This window comes from Bombina bombina, chromosome 3 (assembly GCF_027579735.1).
Source record: "Bombina bombina isolate aBomBom1 chromosome 3, aBomBom1.pri, whole genome shotgun sequence".
Classification (NCBI taxonomy): Eukaryota; Metazoa; Chordata; class Amphibia; order Anura; family Bombinatoridae; genus Bombina; species Bombina bombina.
Window position 1 is genome coordinate 39,857,451 of NC_069501.1, and position 27,526 is coordinate 39,884,976.

General features: G+C 42.1%; 1 protein-coding gene across 1 annotated transcript in view; it reads right to left on the reverse strand.

Annotated features, from left to right (window-relative positions):
* LOC128652838 (homogentisate 1,2-dioxygenase) overlaps window positions 1-27,242 on the reverse strand; it is a 149,227-nt gene extending 121,985 nt beyond the window's left edge. Inside the window, exon 1 of the mRNA XM_053705801.1 lies at window positions 27,134-27,242. Coding sequence (XP_053561776.1) covers window positions 27,134-27,148 — 15 coding nt within the window. The 5' untranslated portion in view covers window positions 27,149-27,242. The remainder of the gene's footprint in view (window positions 1-27,133) is intronic.
* Between the last annotated feature and the right edge of the window lie 284 nt (window positions 27,243-27,526).

A 27,526-nucleotide genomic window follows, 5' to 3' on the forward strand; every position in this document is an offset into this window, starting at 1 on the left:
GACATGAGACCCAAATATTTATTTCATGATTCAGATACATTAAACAATTTAAAAAGTCAAATTTACTTCTATTTTCAAATTTATTTTTTTCTCTTGGTATTCTTTGTTAAAAAGCAGGTGGTCTCAGGAGTGTGCACAGGAGTTTTATAATAAAGCTTTTAATGGTGTTATACACTGCCATCTAGAGCTCAAAAGCATTCCTGCAAATCTGCTGCACTATAGTGCTTAGATACATGCACACTACCTATCTAGGTATTCTCTTCAGCAAAGAATACAGTGAGAATGAAATACATTTGATAATAGAAGAAAACTTGTTAGAGAGTGATGTGTAGGACACACACCACGCCCTTAGGGGGCGCTTCCTTAATAATAGATGACTGTTGAAACCTGGCAACTAAATTCTGTTAATATAAATAAAACCTCAAATTTATAGATACTGCAAACATACCATTCAGTAATTAAATAACAAAATTGTGATGATAAAACAATATATATATTATAAATTAAAAAAAAAATAATAATAAAAAAAGTCCATAAAACCAAAATAGCAATATGAGCCAAACGTCAAGGCAGCACTCTGTCTAAGGATGGCTGTCCTGTTGTTCAAAATCTGAAAAGAATAAAAAACAGAGGCACCACCATGGCCTAGTACCACCAACACAGGTATAAAGCTGAAAAACAGTTGCAAATGAATACTCACAAACGTGTAGCACCCAACTGGTGCTAGCAGAGCAGGCTGGAACTTCACAGTAGTCCAGCAAACTGTTGATCCTCAATATGGAAACACTCAGGATTCATCAGGATTACCAATGTTAACATGACTAGATAGACAAAGAAGGCAAACCAACATGGCCAAATATCATCTAGACAGAGAAGAAATGTGCCCAAGTGCTTGTACTTACAAGATAGCAGGCACCTGTAGGTGCTGTATCAGCAAACTGGAACCAAAGCGTCGCCCAGTAGACTAAGCATGGGACAGTCCTCAGCGAGAACCAGGAACAGTAGTATAATTAAATTAAATAAGAGAATAACCACAGGAGGTGATAAACCACAAAACAGCAAGTGTATATATAAAATAAACTTTAATATCACAGCAACGCGTTTCTTAGCCTAATAGGGCTGTTTCATCAGGCTATATCTATATAGCTATATAGCCTGATGAAACAGCCCTAATAGGCTGAGAAACACGTCACTGTGATATTAAAGTTTATTTTATATATACACTTGCTGTTTTGTGGTTTATCACCTCCTGTGGTTTATCACTTATTTAATTTAATTATACTACTGTTCCTGGTTCTCGCTGAGGACTGTCCCATGCTTAGTCTACTGGGCGACGCTTTGGTTCCAGTTTGCTGATACAGCACCTACAGGTGCCTGCTATCTTGTAAGTACAAGCACTTGGGCACATTTCTTCTCTGTCTAGATGATATTTGGCCATGTTGGTTTGCCTTCTTTGTCTATCTAGTCATGTTAACATTGGTAATCCTGATGAATCCTGAGTGTTTCCATATTGAGGATCAACAGTTTGCTGGACTACTGTGAAGTTCTAGCCTGCTCTGCTAGCACCAGTTGGGTGCTACACGTTTGTGAGTATTCATTTGCAACTGTTTATCAGCTTTATACCTGTGTTGGTGGTACTAGGCCATGGTGGTGCCTCTGTTTTTTATTCTTTTCAATAGAAGAAAACTGTTTTATGTCCTTTTTTATGTACTGAAAGTGTCTACATTTATATTAAGACTATCAACAGCTGCCACTGCAGTATACATGTGCATTGACTTAGGTGCGTGTCTTTGTATGTGTGTGTGAGATACAGTGTTTTTGTTGTGTTTTGTGGCCGGGTTTGGCCTGAACTAAAGGTGGCAACCATAAAGATGTCTGTATAGCAAAGAAAAATTCTTACGTGGACACATGACATCATACATCACGTGACATCTTATAGTCCATACAGTCACTGCGCCTGCTGTTATAAGGTCAGTGACAGAGGTGCCAAGAGAGACACTGGAATGTCACTCTCATAATGCAATGTCCCCATGGGTGACTTGTTGCACTGGATAACTATGTATGTTAGACTTAAAATGTCCACATAAGAAACCAATAGAATAAATATAATAACCATATAACCATATAAAGCTGTAGTATTTTGTAGCTAAATCCAGTCATGTGAGGCTAACCCTGCGTGCGTTACAAGAACAGAATCAGTATTGGTGTAATAAAATGAGACTAGTTATTTGTGATACTGCGTATGAGATATGAGAGAGTGACAGATTTGTGACAGCACTGCTGAGGTCTCACACTGATTTAGGAGGTGTTTATGGGGAGGGCTGGGCTGCTGCCTGCTAAACAAAGCTCCTGAGTCACGGGGTGTCAGTGTGTTGGTTTGTGGGTTCATCTGAAACACATTTCACTGCTTGTGACTGCCAGCTTCCTGTATGCAAAGGGGTAAGACACAAACACAGCACACACACACTCGCCTGTGGGAATCATACACAGACCAGACAATGGCTCTTGTAAAAGCACAAACATACAAAGCAAAGAAAAGGGCAGCCAGGTGCCCAGCTGTTTCAGTCTGAAAGAGGTGCTGCAGAGGTAGCAGTGATATATAATGTCTGTAGCTATGTGTCTGATCGGCTGCAGGACCAGGGGTCTGATCTGATGTGAGCATGTAGCTGATTGCTGATTGGCTGAAGGACCAGGGGTTTGATCTGATGTGAGCATGTAGCTGATTGCTGATTGACTGCAGGACTAGGGGTTTGATCTGAGATCTGATGTGGGCATGTGGCTAATAGAGGGTCTGTAGGACCAGGGGTCTGAGCTGAGATCTGATATAGGCATGTGGTTGATTGGGTACATGACCAGGGGTCTGAGCTGAGATCTGATGTGGTTGATTGGCTGCAAGACCAGGGATTTTATATAAATTCTGATGTGGGCTTGTGGCTGATTGCTGATTGGCTGCAGCCTGCAGGACCAGGGGTTGATCTGGAATCTATCTGATGTGGCCATTTGGCTTATAGATGGTCTGCAGGACCAGGGGTCTAAGCTGATATCTGATGTAGGCATGTGGCTGATTGGGTACATGACCAGGGTTCAGAACTGAGATCTGATTTGGGCATGTAGCTAATAGAGGGTCTGCAGGACCAGGGGACTGAGCTGAGATCTGATTTGGGCATGTAGCTGATAGAGGGTCTGCAGGCCCAGGGGTCTGAGCTGAGATCTGATGTGGGCATGTAGCTGTTAGAGGGTCTGCAGGACCAGGGGTCTGAGCTGAGATCTGATGTGGGCATGTAGCTGATAGAGGGTCTGCAGGAAACTGCATTCCAAGAGAATAGAACACATTTGCTGATAGAAGTAAAATGGAAAGTCTAAAATTGCTATTTTAAAAGTTCTGAATCATGAAAGTGTAATTTTGTCTTTACTTTCCCTTAAAGGGACATAATACTCATATGCTAAATCACTTGAAACTAATGCAGTATAAGAGTAAAAAGCTGACAGGAAAATATCACCTGAGCATCTCTATGTAAAAAAGGAAGATATTTTACCTCACAATCTCCTCAGCTCAGCAGAGTAAGTTCTGTGTATAAAGTTATACTCAGCTGCAGGTAAAAAAAATAAAAAAAATGAAGAAATGAACAGCAGCCAATCAGCATCAACAGTGAGGTCATGAACTCTTTTATTGTGATCTCATGAGATTTCACTTAACTCTCATGAGATTTCATAGTAAAATTCCTTAAACTGAATAGGGAAATAACATAAAAGTGCACAAAAGCTCACTCCCTTAGCTGGCCCGGGACAGACATACTGATTTGCTGCTTAAAGTCCTTTACAATGGGATGTGGCTACTGAGGAACTTTTAGGGTAAAATATCTTTCTTTTTTACATAGAGATGTTCAGGTGATATTTTCTAGTCAGCTTTTTACAGCTATGCTGCATCACGTTCAAGTGTTTCAACATTTGGGTATCATGGCCCTTTAACATGACCCTCAACTGCCAGAGAAGCATTGTGAGGTGGCCCTTTGTAATCCAATGGTTAATGCTAATTGTTTGCAACAAAAACAAATACAGAATATCAGCAGTATCTCACAATCATGAGGGCAGTAAATTATTTATCAGCACCCTGTGCCAGCTTCTGCCAACAGATCACCTAACTGCGCATTGACCTTTCTTTGAGAGCAGATGCAGCAGGGAGTAACCTATTGATGTAATAGGCAGCTGGGAACAATATTTATGCTCTGACATAAATCCCTCACTGACAAATTAAAGTAGTAATTTATTTATAAAGGACAGATCATCATTTGGTGGTCTCACAACACAATAGGATTCTGTGTGATTTCTTACCATGAAAATAACGTTAACCCAGTCAATTGGAAAGTAACTATATATATAGAGGCCACTCAAGTAAATGTATCTGTAAAGTAAATGTCAGGCACGTCCTAGAAAGGGTGTCAGTTAAGGACCACGGACGTGCCTGACACGTCCTTGGGTAATCTAGATCACTTCCAGCTGCTCAAACAGTATTGCAGCAATGTTGAGGCATCCTGCAATACTGTTCCTGACTGCCGGGCTCCATTTTGATCGCGCCCATGGAGCTATCACTTCTGGTTTCACTCCACGTAGAGCCCATCGGGTAGGCTTCTGATGCTCTGACAGTGTGCTAAGTGCCTCGGTGGGTCGAGGCACTTATCAAATTTACATAATAAATAAAATAAAAATATATATATTTATTTTTAATAAAATAGCCCCATATAGCCCCCTCCCCCATGTGGCTTCAAAGATGGCATTGCCCAGTGCATCATGGGGCTTCTGGGGGTGTCCATCGCCTGCCTCATCATAGGGGCAGGCTTGGGTCATCCAATCTGAGCTTGCCCCTATAATTTAATTTTTAATAATAAAATATCCTATTTGTCTGATCATGTCAATATTTGTAAATATACCAGTGTAGATCTCCCTCCCTCCCGCTCCTCACTTGCGGTTTTGTGGGAGAGAGAGAGAGAGATCTGTGTTTAGGAGAGAGAGATTTAGATAATATATTTGTTAAAAAATTGTTAGACTCAAAGGTTCTTTTCAGAGCCATTAACCCCTAGCTTGCCAGTGATCACTAGAAATCACTGGCAGTAGCACAGCAGCACTTTTTTGCTCTCTATGCATTTTTTAGGGGTTAATGTTCCCCCTAAGACCAGTTTTGTGAGCGACCCAGCAGTGAAATAGTTAATTAGAGTAATTAGCCAACACTACACAAAGCAGAATACAAGGTGTGGTTGCCTTATTAACTATTTCACTGCTGGGCCACTCCCATATCTGGCCTTAGAGGGAACACTGGTGGGGGGGGGGGGGTGCCTTCTTAGATTCTTGCACCTGGGCCCTGTGGTTTCTAGTTACGCCTCTGCCTTGCACTGACTAGAAAAGCAACGTAACTCCCTGAAGGCCTAACAAACGCATGCGTAATCACATACATATCAGCCGCAAATCTCAAACAGTTAAACCTCTTCTAAGCATTTATTATTCCTGCCCCTGCAAGTGTGTCAAACCAATCACAAACAGCACAACCTCTCAACCGAAAGCCTTAAAACACCTGCCAGTGCACACCCTCATTAGCCACCATGTTTCCCCTGCTTTACATAGAGAGGCAGCATCGTGGGGCACAAGAGGTGCTGGAAGCCCTACAAGCCCCTGTTGTTCATGATATACCCGCTGATGCTCTAGTTGCTGCTGAGGTCCCTGGTCATGGTGCTGTAGCCGTCCCTGCTCCTGCTGCTGCTGTCCCTGGTGCTGCCCCTGCTGCTGTTGTTGCTGCAGCTGGTCATAGAATTACATACTGCGGATTTCCACTGCATGTAAGTGAAACTACTACATCCCACCCCCCTTCCCTTAACCACCCTAATTACTGAAAATATCTAATTTGTTTAATTCATGTTTAGGTCACTATGATTTATTGACTATCATTAATAAGAATGAAAATGGATGTTTATACCTTATGTTCACACCTTCTGTAAATACATTATTATTTATATATATACCCATGTGGCAATTTATATTGGATATGAGAAACCTTGATTTACATCTTATAAGTGAATATTACTATATGTACCCTTCATACACAACTATGTGATGTGGTTTATAGAAAATGAATATGTCATAAACATGATGATATTACCTTTTTTGGGCCATTTCCACACAGGCCTTATTATATGTTTAAACAATATTAGTGTTCTAAAACACACCTCACATGGATGTGGATGACAATTATATGGTAAATAACAGAGGACAAGATTTATGGTGAACTATAATAATATTTATTTCTTTTTAGGCTTCTTGGATGAGGGAGCTGAGGTGACTGTAGTGGATTTCCTTGTTCTCCTGGTTTGAGAAGATTCTGATGTTTCTGCTGGTGTGCTGGCCACAGATGATAGGCTGGATGCAGTGTCCTGCTGGTGTGTAAAGTGCTCAACCAACACACCCAAGAGTTGATTTTGTTCTCGCCATCTATTGTCCATCTGCATATCAGACAGAATTCGCATCATCGGTGACTGGTTTTGAACACTTCCACTTAATGATGCTCCCATGTCCCTCTGCAGCTCTCTGCTACGTTTGTGTAACCTCTCTTGGCTCCTGAAGAACCTCTCTTGGCTCCTGTGGAACCTCTCTTGGCTTCTTTGTTTGTTCTCGGAGCTTGTTATGAGCCTCCTCTGGAGTGCAATGTATTCCTCTCCCAGGGAAGAATACACAGGGCCGGATTGGGCAGCCGGGATACCGGGAAAAATCCTGATGGGCCGCCGGCCGGCAGCTCAGCTGGGCTGGCCTGGCTAGCTGGCTGCTGCCTGCTGCTATATAAATTATATTTTTGCAGCTGCTTGCTAACTTTTTGTTGCGGCCGCCGGCCGGTAATCACGGCACAGTCCCTGTTACACTGAAGTCCTGTCCACTGTGTCTAGTCTGACTCTGTGTAGTAAAAGTAAGTTAACCTCACCTTAACCCCCTCTCCTCCGCTACCTCCGGTAGTCCGCTAGTTAGTTAAATGCTAATCTAAGACCTGTCACTGTCCCTTACCGCAACTAGTCCTCACACTTAGCCAATATAAGCCCTTAGCCAAATTATAGAGCAAATCGTTCATTTAGACAGACAGTGACTGAGTCTGTGTCTGTCACTCACACAGTCACAGGCTCAGTCTCTGTCTGTCACAGCAGTTTGTCACTCACTGAGGGCCAGGGCCTGGGCCACACTGGCTGGTGGTGGGCCGCCAGGGAGGAGGAGCAGAGGACTCAGGATTCATCATCATATGCGGGCCGGGTCAGGTGGTGACGTCACGACACTGAGTGAGTTGACTGACTTGTTCTCACCACGTGACATATTGGAGGGAGCCTCAGCCTGGGAGCGGCTGCATCAGTGAGTATCAGTGCTGTAAAAGTTGCTGAGGCCATGTGTGGGAGCAGCAGCAGGGACTGAATGGACAGCGGGACCGGCGGCAACACTTGGGCAGCAGCAAAGAGCAGAGGCAGGCAGCAGCAGGCAGACATTCGGTTCAAGTCAGAAGATCATCACGACACGAATTCACTATCATGTATGTAGTATAATTTTTTTTATTAATTAGTTCCTTCCTGACTATTCAGCTTCATGCTGCCGCTATCTGTATCACCCCTGCTTCTTTTGATGGCTAACCTCTGACCTACTGAGGTCCAGGTCCTCCTAGCTGTGCAACACATGGGGTCCGTGAGGAAGTACTTAAACAGTCATTACATAAAATGATAAATACTAGCCCTTAGCAACTAGCAAGGTTCTTCTCCCTGCAGGTACACAATTGTAGGAACATTTTTTCCATTGCTCAAACCAAAGCCATCTAAACTTGTGTATGTATATAAATGATGTCTGTGCTGTATTAAATATGGCTTTTTATAAGTACTAGGAGCACAGATATCCTTGCTAGGGAGAGGTGACAACATAGCACTTGTACTCTGGCATAGTAGTTTTTCTATTTCGTCTTAAAATACTGTATATGTGTTAGCCTCACAGCTGCTCTTGTTGTCCTTAACACTTTCCTATACATGGTAAGGGGGTAAAAATACTACATGTTGTAGACATTCATGGGTTAAATCCCTTCATATTATAAGCATTCATGTGTTTAAATCTTAGTTGCTTGTTTGGTCTACTTATATCAGTGTTTTAAAGGGACATAACACTCAAAAGATTTTTTTAAATTATTCAGACAGAGCATACAATTTTAAACAACTTTCCAATTCACTTTGCTAATATACTGGTATCCTTTTATGAAGGAGCAGCAATGCACTACTGAGAGCTATTTAGTGCATAATTTGAGCCAATGACAAGAGGCATATATGCTTTTAACAAAAGATACTAACAGAACAAGTCAAATTAGGTAATATAAGTAGATTGAATGGTTGTTTAAAATGACATGCTCTATCTAAATCAAGTACATTTTGACTTTTTACCTAAGAGAGACTGTGTGAACCTATGTGTGTGTGTGTGAGAGAGACTGTGTGAACCTATGTGTGTGTGTGAGAGAGAGACTGTATGAGCCTGTGTGTGTGAGAGAGAGAGACTGTGTGAGCCTATGTGTGTGTATGAGAGAGAGACTGTGTGAGCCTATGGGGCCTAGTTATCAAGCCGTCAACCTCAAATACGCTGGAATTCCGCAGCGTATTTGTGGCGAGGCTGATTCGCCTTAGTTATCAAAGGCTCGAGACCGGCAAAAGTAGAATTTTGTGACGTAAGCATCGATCCGCCGGACTCAGTCCGACACAGATCGATTCTTACGTCACTCCAGATGTTCCGCACACAAGTGCGGCACATTCTCACTACTTTTGCTAGCTATCAAAAAACTAGCAGGTACGCTCGGCACTTTTACGGCCCAGCGTACCTGGTTTTCAATCCGCCAGCCTGGAGGCGGCGGATCCCATAGGAATCAATGGGAGTCTGACCATAGCGAAAGTACAAGTTCGCTGCTGACAGACATCCCATTGATTTCTATGGGAGATGTCTGCACCTAACACCCTAACATGTACCCCGAGTCTAAACACCACTAATCTGCCCCCCCCCTACACCGCCGCAACTAAATAAAGTTATTACCCCCTAAACCGCCGCTCCCGGAGCCCACCGCAAGCTACTCTATACATATTAACCCCTAAACCGCCACTCCTGGAGCCCACCGCAACTATAATAAATGTATTAACCCCTAAACCGCCGCTCCCTGAACCCGCCGCAACCTATATTAAATGTATTAACCCCTATCCTGCCCCCCCTACACCGTCGCCACCTATAATAAATTTATTAACCCCTAATCTGCCCCCCCTACACCGTCGCCACCTATAATAAATTTATTAACCCCTATCCTGCCCCCCACTACGCCGCCGCCACTGTCATAAAATTATTAACCCCTAAACCTAAGTCTAACCCTAACCCTAACGCCCCCCTAACTTAAATATTAATTAAATAAATCTAAATAAATTAACTCTTATTAAGTAAATGAATCCTATTTAAAACTAAATACTTACCTTTAAAATAAACCCTAATATAGCTACAATATAAATAATAATTATATTCTAGCTATCTTAGGATTTATATTTATTTCACAGGTACTTTTCAATTTATTTTAACCATGTACAATAGCTATTAAATAGTTATTAACTATTTAATAGCTTACCTAGCTAAAATAAAGAGAAATGTACCTGTGAAATAAATCCTAACCTAAGTTACAATTACACCTAACACTACACTTTAATAAATTATTCCTATTTAAAAATAAATACCTACCTGTAAAATAAACCCTAAGATAGCTACAATATAATTAATAATTATATTATAGCTATCTTAGGATTTATATTTATTTTACAGGTAACTTTGTATTTATTTTAGCTAGATAGAATAGTTATTAAATAGTTATTAACTATTTAATAACTACATAGCTAAAAGAAATACAAAATTACCTGTAAAATAAATCCTAACTTAAGTTACAATTAAACCTAATACTACACTATCATTAAATTAATTAAATAAACTACCTACAAATAACTACAATTAAATACAATTACATAAACTAACTAAAGTACAAAAAATAAAAAAAGCTAAGTTACAAAAAATAAAAAAATAAGTTACAAATATTACAACAATTTTAAGCTACTTACACCTAATCTAAGCCCCTAATAAAATAACAAACCCCCCAAAATAAAAAAATGCCCTACCCTATTCTAAATTAAATACATTTCAAAGCTCTTTTACCTTACCAGCCCTTAAAAGGGCCATTTGTGGGGGCATGCCCCAAAGAAAACATCTCTTTTGCCTGTAAAAGAAAAATACAACCCCCCCCCAACATTAAAACCCACCACCCACATACCCCTAATCTAACCCAAACCCCCCTTACAAAAACCTAACACTAATCCCCTGAAGATCATCCTACCTTGAGTCGTCTTCACTCAGCCGAGCCACCGATGGAACTGAAGAGGACATCCGGAGCGGAAGAAGTTAATCCTCCAAGCGGTGCTGAAGAAATCTTCCATCCGATGAAGTCATCATCCAGGCGGCGCTGAAGAAAAGTCTTCGATCCGTCCGATGTCATCTTCAAAGAGGCGCTGAAGAGGTCTTCTATCCGGGCGAAGTCATCTTCCAAGCCGGGTCTTGAATCTTCCTTCCGCCGACGCGGAACCACCTTCTTCACCGACGGACTACGACGAATGACTGCTCCTTTAAGGGACGTCATCCAAGATGGCGTCCCCTCAATTCCGATTGGCTGATAGGATTCTATCAGCCAATCGGAATTAAGGTAGGAAAAATCTGATTGGCTGATGGAATCAGCCAATCAGATTGAGCTCGCATTCTATTGGCTGTTCCGATCAGCCAATAGAATGCGAGCTCAATCTGATTGGCTGATTGGATCAGCCAATCGGATTGAACTTGAATCTGATTGGCTGATTCCATCAGCCAATCAGATTTTCCTACCTTAATTCCGATTGGCTGATAGAATCCTATCAGCCAATCGGAATTGAGGGGACGCCATCTTGGATGATGTCCCTTAAAGCAGCCGTCATTCGTCGTAGTCCGTCGGTGAAGAAGGTGGTTCCGCGTCGGCGGAAGGAAGATTCAAGACCCGGCTTGGAAGATGACTTCGCCCGGATAGAAGACCTCTTCAGCGCCTCTTGGAAGATGACATCGGACGGATCGAAGACTTTTCTTCAGCGCCGCCTGGATGATGACTTCATCGGATGGAAGATTTCTTCAGCGCCGCTTGGAGGATTAACTTCTTCCGCTCCGGATGTCCTCTTCAGTTCCATCGGTGGCTCGGCTGAGTGAAGACGACTCAAGGTAGGATGATCTTCAGGGGATTAGTGTTAGGTTTTTGTAAGGGGGGTTTGGGTTAGATTAGGGGTATGTGGGTGGTGGGTTTTAATGTTGGGGGGGGTTGTATTTTTCTTTTACAGGCAAAAGAGCTGTTTTCTTTGGGGCATGCCCCCACAAATGGCCCTTTTAAGGGCTGGTAAGGTAAAAGAGCTTTGAAATTTATTTAATTTAGAATAGGGTAGGGCATTTTTTTATTTTGGGGGGGTTTGTTATTTTATTAGGGGGCTTAGATTAGGTGTAAGTAGCTTAAAATTGTTGTAATATTTGTAACATGTTTGTAACTTATTTTTTTATTTTTTGTAACTTAGCTTTTTTATTTTTTGTACTTTAGTTAGTTTATGTAATTGTATTTAATTGTAGTTATTTGTAGTTAATTTATTTAATTAATTTAATGATAGTGTAGTATTAGGTTTAATTGTAACTTAAGTTATGATTTATTTTACAGGTAATTTTGTATTTCTTTTAGCTATGTAGTTATTAAATAGTTAATAACTATTTAATAACTATTCTAACTAGCTAAAATAAATACAAAGTTACCTGTAAAATAAATATAAATCCTAAGATAGCTATAATATAATTATTAATTACATTGTAGCTATCTTAGGGTTTATTTTACAGGTAAGTATTTATTTTTAAATAGGAATAATTTATTAAAGTATAGTGTAGTGTTAGGTGTAATTGTAACTTAGGTTAGGATTTATTTCACAGGTACATTTCTCTTTATTTTAGCTAGGTAAGCTATTAAATAGTTAATAACTATTTAATAGTTATTATACATGGTTAAAATAAATTGAAAGGTACCTGTAAAATAAATATAAATCCTAAGATAGCTAGAATATAATTATTATTTATATTGTAGCTATATTAGGGTTTATTTTAAAGGTAAGTATTTAGTTTTAAATAGGATTCATTTACTTAATAAGAGTTAATTTATTTAGATTTATTTAATTAATATTTAAGTTAGGGGGGCGTTAGGGTTAGGGTTAGACTTAGGTTTAGGGGTTAATAATTTTATTACAGTGGCGGCGGCGTAGTGGGGGGCAGATTAGGGGTTAATAAATTTATTATAGGTGGCGACGGTGTAGGGGGGGCAGGATATGGGTTAATAGGTTTAATATAGGTTGCGGCGGGTTCATGGAGCGGCGGTTTAGGGGTTAAACTATTTATTTAGTTGCGGAGAGGTGCGGGATCAGCAGGATAGGGGTTAATAATTTTATTATAGAGGGCGACGGTATGGGGGGGCAGGATAGGGGTTAATACATTTATAAGAGTTGCGGCAGGGTCTAGGAGCGGCGGTTTAGGGATTAGTAACTTTATTGAGTTGCGGGAGGCTCCGGGGGCGCCGGTATAGGGATAGAACAGTGTAGTTTAGTGTGAGTGCTTAGTGACAGGCTAGCAATAAAGCTGGGAAAAAGCCGAAGGGCAGCGAGATCGGATGAGTGATAACTGTCACAGTCCGCTGCTCATCGCCCCGCGGCTTTTTGACAGCTTTATTTGATAACTTAGGCGTATTTTTTCAGGTCCGCGGCGGCGAAGGTAGGCGAGCTTAGGCGGGCGTATTGGGCCGGCGAAGCAAGAAAAGTAGACGGCTTGATAACTACCCCCCTATGTGTGTGTGTGAGAGAGAGACTCTGTGAGCCTGTGCGTGTATGTGAGAGAGACTGTGTGAGCTTATGCGTGTGTGTGTGTGAGAGAGAGACTGTGTGAGCCTATGTGTGTGTGTGAGAGAGAGACTGTGTGAGCCTATGTGTGAGATAGAGACTGTTTAACAGTGTGAGCCTATGTGTGTGTGAGAGAGAGACTGTGTGAGCCTATGTGTGTGTGTGAGATAGAGACTGTGTGAGCCTATGTGTGTGTGTCAGAGAGAGACTGTGTGAGCCTATGTGTGTGTGTGAGATAGAGACTTTGTGAGCCTATGTGTGTGTGTGAGATAGAGACAATGTGAGCCTATGTGTGTGTGTGAGATAGAGACTGTGTGAGCCTATGTGTGTGTGTGTGAGATAGAGACTGTGTGAGCCTATGTGTGTGTGTGAGATAGAGACTGTGTGAGCCTATGTGTGTGTGTGTGAGATAGAGACTGTGTGAGCCTATGTGTGTGTGTGTGTGAGATAGAGACTGTGTGAGCCTATGTGTGTGTGTGTGAGATAGAGACTGTGTGAGCCTATGTGTGTGTGTGAGATAGAGACTGTGTGAGCCTATGTGTGTGTGTGTGAGATAGAGACTGTGTGAGCCTATGTGTGTGTGTGTGTGAGATAGAGACTGTGTGAGCCTATGTGTGTGTGTGTGTGAGATAAAGACTGTGTGAGCCTATGTGTGTGTGTGTGTGTGTGTGTGTGAGATAGAGACTGTGTGTGTGTGAGATAGAGACTGTGTGAGCCTGTGTGTGTGTGAGATAGACTGTGTGAGTGGGCCTATGTGTGTTTGAGAGAGAGACTGTGTGAGTGTGAGAGAGACTGTGTGCATGAGATTGTGAGCGTGTGCGTAAGTGCATATGTGTGAGTTTATGTTAATATGTATAAACTCTACAACCATTTTTTGCTGCACTGTGTGTGGTGCAAGGTTGAGGGGAGGCAAGGCTGAACCAGAGGGGGCGTGGCTGACCCGGAGGGGTGGGGCTGAGTCAGAGGGGGCGGGGCTGGGCCATAAAAATTTCCAGGGCTGGTCTGATTTCCCAATCCGGCCCTGAGAATACAATGCATCCACAGGCTCTTAAGCAGCAGGGCATCTAGTTGCTTGAGGTACAGGTTCAGCTGCATCTGCTGGTTCTTGTGGGACAGGTTCAGCTGCATCTGCTGGTTCTTGTGGGACAGGTTCAGCTGCATCTGCTGGTTCTTGTGGGACAGGTTCAGCTGCATCTGCTGGTGCTTGAGTACTTTCAGATATATTTTCATCTGCAGATGGTGGAGCTCTCCCAAGTGATGAGAATGGTGGAGCTCTCCCAAGTGATGAGAATGGTGGAGCTCTCCCAAGTGATGAGGATGGTGGAGCTCTCAGGGTTGTTTGATAGTCCCACTGATGACCAGTGTGTGACCACTCAGCCTGTCCAGTTGGCACTTCTTGTGACATAGTCTGTGGGTAAAAGCCATGACTGCCCTGAGATTGTGTTGGTGGAGTAAATACATGGACCCTTTGTGGCTGTCTTGGCTCCCCCTCAAAGCCAAAAGAAGAATATTCCTCTGGCCAGGAATCTTGCCAGGGGTCATATGTCAATGGTGGTGGCATCACTTCCGGGTCCTCAACTGAAGCCATCCAACCCTGCTCATGCCTAGGAGCATACTGTTAATGTGGTTGCCTGAAGACTGGTGGTGGTGGTGGTGGCTGCATGCCTGTGACTGGTGGTGGTGGTGGCGGCATGCCTGGTTGTATCATCGTGACAGGAGGTTCTGTGGAGGAGTCAAATGATGAGAGGGATTAGTACAGTCATATATATGTCCATGTGGGCATACAATGTACATTGATACATGCTAGGGCCTATACTGATTCTCATGTCAAACTCTATAACATGCATGTGCACATTGTGATTTGTGCTATGAGGGATTTTAATATGCACAGTATACAGGTATGTGTTTCATACAATAGTTATGTGTACATGTCAATGATGAAAAAAATGTGTTCTTTAAGTGACACTATGGTCACACAATTTACTTTAGCCTGATGTAGGCACAGAACCTGCTTTATTGAGCTAAAAGTATTGTGATGGCTATAGTGTCCATTACACCTCATATCATGAATTGCATTGTGTTAAGTAGCATTAATGTCAAATATAATTGTAGATGTTTTTGTTAGTAGGCCAAATACCATGCTCCTCATTGTGTACATGAATGTGTGATATTAAAGGATGTTATATCTCAAATACATATAATACTGGTGTGTGGGATGTTACTCACCAGCATGATGTGCTGTGGTTGCAGCCCCTGAGTCACGAACCCCTGGAAGTCCACGGACTGCTGTGATACTCAGGGACCTGCGTATCATCTCCTGCTAGGTGTTATATTCTATGTCCAGGGGTGGATCACCGCCTGTTCCCCTCTGGTGCATAGCTTCCTGCCCCATCTTTTCTTTCACCCGCCTCTTGCAGTCATTCCAACGCTTTTTAAGGCCCTCAACAGTCCTCCTCTGCGGGGCCACACTGTTGACGGCATCCTCTACCGCCAACCATGCTGTTTTTCGCCTTTTGGCACTGCCTTTGCCCTTCTCCTGCCCAAAGAGGGCACTGTGATTGTCCATGATGGCCTGGATTAGGCCAACATTTTCATCAAATGAGAAGTTGGGACATCTCAACCTCTCATCCTCCATGGACACCTGGCTGGCTCCCTGTGATGTCCCTGGTGTGGGTTCCTCCCTATCCTCTCCCTCCTCCCCCCTTCTGTCCCCATGTGCACCCTCTGTCCCTCTCCTAGATGTGCCTGGTCTCTGGGGCTCTCTGGCATCTCCCCTCCCATCATCCCTTCTAGCTCTCCCTCTCCCCACTCCACTTACTCCCTGACGGGGACCCCACTGCTCCTCCTGTCCTCTACAATACTCCTCTCCCTGCCACTCCTCTCCCCTCCTCCCCTCCGCCCTACCTCTCCCTGCCATCCTCACACTACACACACTCACACACACTCCCAGTTCAATCACACACAATCACAACCAAACACTCAGCCTATCACACTGTAAAATTCAAATAAAATGTGTGAGGTGTTAGAAAAAAAAGTGTGGTGTCTTTGTATATGTATGTATGCAAAATGTGTGCAATATGTAAAAATATGTGTAAGTGTACAAGCTTAATCAACCAACAATGCGACCTAACTAACTCCTCTGTTTGCGCCTCTCTCTATACTCTGACTAATCCTCCACTCCACTGTAGTGTGCTGTAGCTCAACGAACCATCCAAACACACTGAAGAAAATGGCGGCTGCGCATGGGTTTATATATGAATTTTGAATAGCGTAATTACGTGTCGCATTTTATATGAACTCGCGGTTCATTTTTACGAGTGTTAGCCTAATTTGAATAAAACTACTCTTTATTGAGACTTTCCGTGGACAAAATACTGGCGTAAGTTACTTGCGACAACTAAAATGTGTATTTGCGCACATTTCAGAAGATCGCCAGTTTGTCCTACTTACGCCAGTTTAGCATCTAACGGCGCAGTATATGTAATACCCCGATGTGCGAGGTGAAATTCTGGGCAGCACGGGTTCCCACGCTTGCACCGAAACCTACGCTGTATATTTGATCGCGCCCATAGTGCTGAGGAGGTGTATGCCATCCTTCTCAATGTCTGACTCAGACCCCAATTTTGACCCTACCATATCTTCAGATACATCATTAGATACAGTCTCAACTGATAGTGATGTATCTGTGGCTGCTAGCCACCCGTCAGAAGGAGACGTGTTGCTCCAGCTGCCATTGCTGCTGAAGGGTGGGTAATGCCTCATCACCAGTGGCCAGATATTTCACCCTTCACTGTAAATCCTGGCATAAATGTGGATGTGGCAGGATTTAGCCCCCAACAGTTTATGGAGGTGTTTAGGCGATGATGTATTGGGGAACATTGTCGCCCAAACTAATTTATATGCCCATCAGTTCTGTACTGAAAAGCCTGACACTGTTTTGGCAAAGCAGCAATGGGCCCCCATCAATGTGCCAGAATTTTAAAATTTCTGGGCATTGACTATGCTGATGGGCATCATAAAGAAACCCTCTGTTCGCTCCTACTGGAGCAGTAGCCCCATTTGCTCTACCCCCATTTTCTCCCAAAGTATGTCAAGGAAGAGGTATGAAATGATTCTGCATTTCATGCACTTCAGCGACAACAGCCTGTGCCCCCCTAGGGAGCATCCCCAGTTTGACAGGCTGTATAAAATCTGCCCCCTGATTACCCACTTTGTTGCCAGAGGCTTAAACACCTGGAAGGAATATATGCGTTGATGAATCCCTGATAAAGTATAAGGGAAGGCTGGGATTCAAGCAGTATATTCCGTCCAAGCGCTCCAGGTATGGACTAAAGGTGTATAAGCTCTGTTAGAGCGAGACTGGGTATACTCAGGCCTTCCGGGTGTACGAGGGAAAGGATAGCCACCTTGACCCTCCAGGCTGCCCAGAACATATGGGAACCACTGGCAAGATTGTCTTCGACCTGATTTTACCCCTGATGAACAAAGGGTACCACTTGTATGCAGATAATTTTTATACAAGTGTCCTTTTGTTCAAGCTACTGTATTGTTTTGATACAGTAGTTTGCGGTACAATTCGAAAGAACCGCACAGGTTTATCAGGACAACTTGCACATACTCGGCTACGAAGGGGGGAGACCTCAGCTCTGAGCCAAGAGGAGCTGTTGGTACTTAAGTACAGAGACAAGAAGGATGTGTACCTTCTTACTACCATCCACACAGAGAGGACTATGGAGGTCTCTGTATGTGGCAGAGCTGAGAGCACAATTAAGCCAGTGTGCATCAAGGCTTATAACCAGCATATGGGTGGGGTTGATCTAGCAGATCAGCTGCTGCAGCCCTACCTAATTATGCGGAAGACAACAGCCTGGTACAAAAAAGGTTGCAATTTACTTAAAGGGACATAATACTCATATGCTAAATCGCTTGAAACTGATGCAGTATAACTGTAAAAAGCTGACAGGAAAATATCACCTGAGCATCTCTATGTAAAAAAGGAAGATATTTTACCTCACAAGTTCCTCAGCTCAGCAGAGTAAGTTCTGTGTAAAACGTTATACTCAGCTGCAGCCCAGCTGCAGGTAAAAGAAAATAAAAAAATTAAGAAATGAACATCAGCCAATCAGCATAAACAGTGCTGAGGTCATGAACTCTTTTACTGTGATCTCATGAGATTTTACTTAACTCTCATAAGATTTCATTGTAAACTTCCTTACACTGAATAGGGAAATAAGATGAGTGTGCACGTAAGCTCACTCCCTTAGCTGTCCTGGGACAGACATACTGATATGCTGCTTAGAAATCCTTTACAATGGCATGTGGCTACTGAGAAACTTTTGAGGTAAAATATCTTTCTTTTTTACATAGAGATGTTCAGGTGATATTTTCTAGTCAGCTTTTTACAGCTTTGCTGCATCACTTTCAAGTGTTTAAACATTTGGGTATTATGGCCCTTTAATGCAGATTGCAACCCACAAAGCTTTTTTGTTGTTCAAAAAAGCAAACCCCGAAAGGACACTGACTTTTTTACAGTTTCAGCTCCAGATCATTTTGGGGATTTTGTACCAAGATGCACCTGCTCCCAGGGCAGTGATGGGAGAGAGCATAGTTGGGGCCACCCATTTTATTTTAAAAATCCCCCTGATTGCGGCAAAGTAGAATTCTCAGAAAAGAGGGGGCAGAGAAAGGACACCACCTTTTACTGTCCTGGTTGCCTTGGACAGCCTGGACTCTGCATTGGTGGTGTTGTTTTTTTGGGGGGGTTTTGGTTACGTTTACTGTTACTGAGTTTTTTTGTTTTTTTTTAACTTTTACTGTCCCAGATTTTTAAATTTCATTGTTCTATTTTTTATAAGTTCTAAAATTGGTTCTGTATTTTACCAAAACCCCTGTCAAACCTATGCATGGGGAGTATGGGTGTACTCAGGGGGTCTTGCTGGCTCTCCTAAATCATAGTCAAAAAGCAATGTGTGTGTAAAAATTCAAGTTGAAAAATGACCACCATACACTTTCTCCAATTTTTTGGGCAAAAATGGTTGCATCAAAGGCATCAAAGCACTCCATATACAATACCGTGGGGTATCAATGTTTTAAATATATACACTTTCATGGCAATAAATAAAACTGGCGTATGCGATAGGCCCCAAATTAAAGAAATGCCTATCAGAAGAAGTACTCTCACTTTCAACTCAAATTACAAGTCATACAAATGTAACTGAAGAGAGAGGCGCCACAGCACATAAAACAGTATTGTATGTCCAGGTAATTATATCCCCTACGTTAACAGGTCACCCCGTAATGCCAAATACTCACAAACAGAGTGGCACCAGAGTCATGCCTCAAAGCGCGAGTCGGGACTGTTCAGAGTCGCCCGACAGACACACCCCAGCCAGTAGACGTCACTCTGTATCCACCAGTCAGACGTCGGTAATCGGCAAGTCTCCACAGGTTCCGTGTGGCTACGATCAGTGCAGCTACCACTGCAGGTAACATGGGATGGAAGTAGGGCGTGAATAATCACTCATGGGAAATACGATAAGGTGATGGTTTAAAAGCACACAGGACAGAGCAGGTACAAAAAGATTCGTATTTATTTGTTTAAAAGAAACAACAGCAACGTGTTTCCCGGCTAGATATGCCGCTTCATCAGGCTGTTCTAAACTAAGCTCTTGCTGCCAATAAATACCTTACCTACACCTGTTGGTGGGCGTTCTAACTGGCTGTACCTTTCTTCTTGTTCTAAATTTAACCACTTCATCACCAGAAGTATATATATTCATGCGAATACTACAATCAGTAACAAAATATTATAACAGACAAAAATAGAATTAAAATTCTTACATCGCTGACTCTATATATATATAGAAATTTTACAAGACGTAATATTTAACAAAATAATAAAATTATAAATACAAAAAATATATATAAAAACAAATTATATATAAAAATTGTTTTCCACATAGGAACATAATTATGTACAAATTTAAAAACTTCCCATTTGAAAGTGCCATTGGAGAAGAAACCTTAAAGTCATCTTCATAAAATGACACTAATAATCTATAGTAATTTTAGTACAAAAAGATAGTAGATAGACTACATATCTGGACGCACAGGATATGTGGCCAATGATTGAAAAATGTTATTTCAATCAAATGTCACAGGCAAACATTTTTCAATCATTGGCCACATATCCTGTGCGTCCAGATATGTAGTCTATCTACTATCTTGTGTCTGTGGGGTTCAGTATGTAGGCAGAACCTCCAGAAGACTAAGCATTAGATGGTCAGAACATCTGAGAAATATGAAGAAGAATCAAAAGAACCATAGTGTCCCCAGACATTGCAATTACCACCATAATGGTCATACTAATTGTTTCAATATATGTCCCATAGAATTTATTCCTGTCTCTCATTTATACAATAGATTATCTAGATTGAGACAGAGGGAGACTTACTGGATCCATACTCTCAAAACTTTACATCCTAATGGCCTTAATCTTATTATAGATTTGGCAGCCTTTTGAGATATTTATGGAGTCCAGTAAGTTACCTCCTTCTCTACCCAGTGCATTTATTAGTCATGGAGAATAGATTATTTAGTTAGTCCTCTAAATTAATAAGCAATACGCTTATCATATGTTTATGCTCTTGAGGCACCAATTTCATGAGCACTATGATCACAATAATATGTAGTGCCATTTCTCACATTTAATAGGGTCCCTAGCATACACCATTACTAACCTGGCTCTTCCCGTACACAATATTTATAGGGTTGGTTCACTTATATAGGTCACTGTCTAGGTGACAGTTTATGATCACCAGGCAAGGGTACTAGTCTGATCATCTTGGGATTTATTTATATTTTTATTTTTAAATTTTTTGTACTAAAATTACTATAGATTATTAGTGTAATTTTATGAAGATGACTTTAAGGTTTCTTCTCCAATGGCACTTTCAAATGGGAAGTTTTTAAATTTGTACATAATTATGTTCCTATGTAGAAAACAATTTTTATATATAATTTGTTTTTATATATATTTTTTGTATTTATAATTTTATTATTTTGTTAAATATTACGTCTTGTAAAATTTATATATATATATATATATATATATATATATATATATATATAGAGTCAGCGATGTCAGAATTTTAATTCTATTTTTGTCTGTTATAAAATTTTGATACTGATTGTAGTATTCGCATGAATGTATATACTTCTGGTGATGAAGTGGTTAAATTTAGAACAGGAAGACAGGTACAGCCAGTTAGAACGCCCACCAACAGGTGTAGCTAAGGTATTTATTGGCAGCAAGAGCTTAGTTTAGAACAGCCTGATGAAGCGGCATATCTAGCCGGGAAACGCGTTGCTGTTGTTTCTTTTAAACAAATAAATACAAATCTTTTTGTACCTGCTCTGTCCTGTGTGCTTTTAAACCATCACCTTATCGTATTTCCCACGAGTGATTATTCACACCCTACTTCCATCCCACGTTAACTGCAGTGGTAGCTGCACTTATCGTAGCCACACGGAACCTGTGGAGGCTTGCCGATTACCGACGTCTGACTGGTGGATACAGAGTGACGTCTACTGGCTGGGGTGTGTCTGTCGGGTGACTCTGAACAGTCCCGACTCGCGCTTTGAGGCACGACTCTGGTGCCACTCTGTTTGTGAGTATTTGGCATTACGGGGTGACCTGTTAACGTAGGGGATATATTTACCTGGACATACGATACTGTTTTATGTGCTGTGGCGCCTCTCTCTTCTTCTATCCTATACAGCTCGAGATCCATCAGGATTTTCTTTGGGAGTGCGGCCATTTTTTAGAAGTCTCATCTAACTACAATCGTTCGGACAGCATCAGCGCACCCTCTGAGGACTCTCTTATCCTCTTAACAAATGTAACTGAACCTTCCCAAAATCCTGGCAAACCTATGCATAAGGGGCATGGGTGTACTCAGGGGGTCTTGCAGAAAACAACCTGGAGTGTTTTCTTGCAATAACTTACAACAAGTTCTCCTAAATCACAGTAAAAAATCAATGGGTGTGTAAAAATAAAAAATTACCACCACATACTTTCTCAATTTTTTTGGCTGAATCAAAGGCATCAAAACACTTCAAATACAATACATTGGGGTGTCAACTTCTCAAATAAATGCACGTTCATGGCAAGCAAATAAATTAGGGTATGTAAAAAGGCCCCAAAAAAGAAGATAGGCAAAGAAGATATGTTAAATGTGAAAAATGAATCACTAACACATGTCAGAAGTTTGTCATTGCATCCCCCAAAGAAGCCAACAAACCTATACATGGGTGGTATCACTGTACTTGGGAGATGTTGTTGAACACATATTGAGGTGGTTTTTGGCAGTAACACATAACAGGAACTGAGAATCCATGCCTAAAGTACAATGTGTGTGAAAAATAACACAAATAAATGACTACCTACAAGTTTGACAAAGACTGGTGGTTGAATTAGTGCATGGAAAGTGTTAAAATACCAGCATTTGAAATACCCTAGGGGGTCTACTTTTCAAAAATGAATGGTTTGATGGGGGTAATTTACATTGGCCGGCTTCAGAAATGTCCCAAATAGGACATGGGTGCATGATGACAGATGTGAAAATTCCAAGTTGAAAAACTGGAATGCGCCCCCTAAAAATAACACACAAAATGACTACCCAAAAGTGGTTTATCTCTTCAACACAGAATACCATGGGAACAAAGCAAATTTTATAATAGAAGTAAATTGGAAACATTTTTGTAAAGTTATATACTCTGAGTCACAACACACAGAGGTTTTAAAAAGCATATAAAACTGTTATTTTCTTAGCACAATGTGCATTGTTTGGCAGTTCAGGGATAAACCCATTAATAAGCCTCTTAAAAGCATATCAAACACCTTATGCTTTGGGGGAAACATTTTCACTTGTTCCACGCAAGAAGCAAAGTCGGTAACCCGCTATTTCATATGCGACCTTTCAGATTACAGAATTTGTTTTTTGGTCCCTCAGGTAGTGTGGGATAAAGAATAATTTGTACACAAAAGCAAGATAAGTTTATCGTCCCTTTAAGTATATTGATCTTTTCTTGTTCGTCATATTCAAGGTTCTACACTGATCAAGCAGTCACTGTGTAGCATGTTGCATGGTGAATATTCTAAATACAAGATACACTGTAGTCTCTGGTCAGTAGTGTTTATGGTAAAGGTATGTTGCACATCACAAATTGTGCTTTTATTAGGAGTGATAATTTATTAAGAGCAAGTCATTATGTTTCTTTAGCCTTATCACAATAATCTCTAAAATAAAAATGAATTTACAGACTTCTTAAAAATGAATAAAATCAGATAGTAATGACAGGACAGATGAGTGTATCCCACTGACAGGGCAGTGATTGCGATAGGGTAATAAACTCTCACAGGGCAGGAGGGGGTTAAACAATGACAGATGCCGGACATCCCTCTGCTTTGAAGTCAGCACATTGCAAGGTCCCATGTGGTTGAACAGCTGGGCAGATGTGAGCTCTGGGAATCTGATTGGCTGGAGGGAAACCGCCCCCTGCACTCCCCCATCACTATACTGGTCCCAGCCAAAGTACAGTAACTATCTGGCATCAAAGGTTATCTGAGACACAGGAGGAGGAAGCTATGCTGTGATGGTGTAGCCAGTAGTGTAGTTATATGAAGCGTATACACAGTCACACACAAAGGCTATGGGAGGGAAGAGATTGCTGTCTTCTCCTATACTTTATACACAATGTTACAGAGCCGGAGAATTCCCCACCATATCACAGAATCTCTTTTCCCTGAAGTATATGATCTTGCACCACTGATTTACAATCTGTCATGTCAATAAAGTTCATTTGAATTTGAGTGTGAGAGACAGATGAGTGACAGAGGAGAGAGTGCAGTGAGTGTGAGAGAGACAGTTTGTCCTATGATCTGTCTCTCTGCTCTGGTGAGATGATCTAGCGATGCAGGTTCTGGGTATGAAGGAGACATTACAATATCATGATCAAACAAGACTTCAAAGACTTTGCATAATGTCTCTCCATACTGGTGAGTTGTTGATCATCAGGCTCAGTAAGTGACAGGGGAGTGAGAAACCAGTGAGTATGAGAGAGAAGTGAGAGAGAGGAGTGACAGACTAGTGAGTGAGTGTGAGAGAGAGGAGTGAGAGACCAAGAAGTGTGAGAGAGGAGTGAGAGGGATAGGGGAGTGAAAGACTATTGAGTGTGAGAGACCACTGAGGGTGAGATAAGAGTGTGAGAGAGGAGTGACAGACTAGTGAGTGTGAGAGACCACTGAGTGTGAGAGAGGAGTGACAGACAAGTGAGTGTGAGAGAGGAGATAGAGTGATAGGTAAGTGAGAGACCAGTGAGTGCGAGAGACCAGTGAGTGTGAGAGAAGTGAGAGAGAGCAACAGGGAAGTGAGAGACCAGTGAGTGCGAGAGAGAAGAGAGAGAGAGAGAGAGAGAGAGAGAGGAGTAAGAGTAACAAGGGAGTGAGAGACCAGTGAGTGTGAGAGATGAGTGAGACATGGGAGAGACAGTTTGCCCTATGATCTAAGTCTCTCTGCTCTGGTGAGATGATCTAGCGATGCAGGTTCTGGGTGTGAAGGAGACATTACAATATCATGATCAAACAAGACTTCAAAGACTTTGCATAATGTCTCTCCATACTGGTGAGTTGTTGATCATCAGGCTCAGTAAGTGACAGGGGAGTGAGAAACCAGTGAGTATGAGAGAGAAGTGAGAGAGAGGAGTGACAGACTAGTGAGTGAGTGTGAGAGAGAGGAGTGAGAGACCAAGAAGTGTGAGAGAGGAGTGAGAGGGATAGGGGAGTGAAAGACTATTGAGTGTGAGAGACCACTGAGGGTGAGATAAGAGTGTGAGAGAGGAGTGACAGACTAGTGAGTGTGAGAGACCACTGAGTGTGAGAGAGGAGTGACAGACAAGTGAGTGTGAGAGAGGAGATAGAGTGATAGGTAAGTGAGAGACCAGTGAGTGCGAGAGACCAGTGAGTGTGAGAGAAGTGAGAGAGAGCAACAGGGAAGTGAGAGACCAGTGAGTGCGAGAGAGAAGAGAGAGAGAGAGAGAGAGAGAGAGAGGAGTAAGAGTAACAAGGGAGTGAGAGACCAGTGAGTGTGAGAGAAGAAAGACCAGTGAGTGTGAGAGAGGAGTAAGATACCAGTGAGTGTGAGAGAGGAGAGAGAGACCACAGAGTGTGAGAGAGAGACCACTGAGTGAGAGACCAGTGAGTGTGATAGAGGGGAGTGAGAACCCAGTGAGTGTGATAGAGGGGAGTGAGAACCCAGTGAGTGTGAAAAAGACCAGTGAGAAAGTGACAGGGAAGTGAGAGAGAGAGAGAGAGAGAGAAGGAGGAGTGAGAGACCAGTGAGTGTGAGAGAGAGGAGTGAGAGACCACTGAGTGTGAGAGAGGAGAGAGAGTCCACTGAGTGTGTGAGAGGAGAGAGAGAGACCAGCAAGTGTGTGAGAGGAGAGAGACCAGCAAGTGTGAGAGGGACGAGAGAGAGACCAGTGAGTAAGAGACCAGTTGGTGTGAGAGAGGGGAATGAGAGACCAGAGAGTGTGAGAAAGACCAGTCAGAAATTGACAGGGGAGTGAGAGACTAGTGAGTGTAAGGAGTGAGAGACCAGTGGGTGTGAGATAGAGGAGTGAGAGACCAGTGAGTGTGAAAAAGAGGCCAGTGAGAAAAATGAAAGGGGAGTGAGAGACCAGTGGGTGTGAGAGAGGAGAGTGAGAGACCAGTGAGTGTGAGAAAGAGGAGTGAGAGGCCAGTGAGTGTGAGAGAGAGGATTGAGAGGACAGTGAGTGAGAGACCAGTGAGTGTGAGAGAGGAGAGTGAGAGACCAGTGAGTGTGAGAAAGAGGCCAGTGCATGTGAGAAGAGACAGTGTGTGAGAGATAGAGAGGAGTGAGAGACTAGTGAGTGTTAGGAGTGAGAGACCAGTGAGTGTGAGAGAGAGGAGAGAAAGAAGGGAGAGACCAGTGAGTGTGTGTGTGTGTGAGAGAGAGAGAGAGAGAGAGAGAGAGAGAGAGAGAGAGAGAAAAGAGACTAGTGAGTGTGAGGAGTGAGAGACCAGTGAGTGTGAGAGAGAGGAGAGAGAGAAGTGAGAGACCAGTGAGTGTGTGTGTGAGAGAGAGAAGAGACTAGTGAGTGTGAGGAGTGAGAGACCAGTGAGTGTGAGAGAGAGGCGAGAGAGAAGTGAGAGACCAGTAAGTGTGTGTGTATGAGAGAGAGAGAGAGAAGAGACTAGTGAGTGTGAGGAGAAACAAGTGAGTGTGAGGAGTGAGAGACCAGTGTGAGTGTGAGAGAAGAAAGACATCAAAAAAATATGATTTGATCATTTTACATCAATGGGGTTACAACCAATTGAAGAAAATAAGCCCAGAACAAATATTCTGTGTAAGGGAAGCGCAGAGCAAATGAACATTATTCATGTAGAGATACAAAGGCTGCTAGAGGCATACGCGGGGATACACCAAATATTCGTGATTACTCAGGTTGAACAAAAAAACTAAGGTTACTTTAGGGAAGGATTAAAACATATTCTGTATTTGCTTGTACAAGAATGAGGCATCACATTAGGAATAAGATAGATCAGTTTAGGGGAGCAGTGATCATATTCCAGTTGTAAACTTAACAGCTGCAAATAACAAGATGTGAAACTATAAAGTATATTGTGGATATAAAACACCAGATTTAGTTTTCAAAACATCTCACAATACAGAGTGTTAGCTTCTTCCCCCAGCACTGAGATTGGTACCAAGTCAATGCAACAGATGCTAATCTTGGTATTTAAAGGGACAGTTGCTATATTATAGTATTACACCCCCAGCATATTATTAACCTTTTATATTCCCTAGGTTTCTGTTATGATCAGTTACATTTAATGTCGGAATGTGATCCAGTTCTGTTTAGTATTTAATCTGTTAAGCAGCCATAAAACCCCTGCCTATAGCACTATACTAAATCTTTAAAGTTATTTCAAGGTTGATGGAAATCTGCAGAATCATTTCTCTATTTTGCCTTTAGTTACCTAAATCCAGTTAGCTTGTTTATACTCTGTATCACTGTATAACGCAGCAGTCTGCTCCCACTGAACTTACCTTTAGTTTATCCATGTCTGCTCTGGCCTTGAGTTGTCACTTCACTCACTGCTCTTTTGCAGACTTCTGAAGTTTATCTTTCATTTAAACAGTTACTCAATATGGCTTTAATTAAACACAGGACGGCCTGCCTCTTGCACAACCCTGCTGCGTGCGAGGGGCAGTGCTGGAGGAGGTAGGTCTGCTATTCAGCATTACAAGTCACAGCTGATACAGACCTTATTTACAAAGCACAGCCTTGCACCTAATAGAGAAGTGTTCTGCATTACACCAGTCTGGCACCAAACAAAACTACAGTCTAGGCCAAATGTAAAAGGGATCTAATGTTCCTAGCATTTAAATGCTTTTTGCCAACGATGGCCGTAGACGTGTATCCAGCAAATACACAGCCAA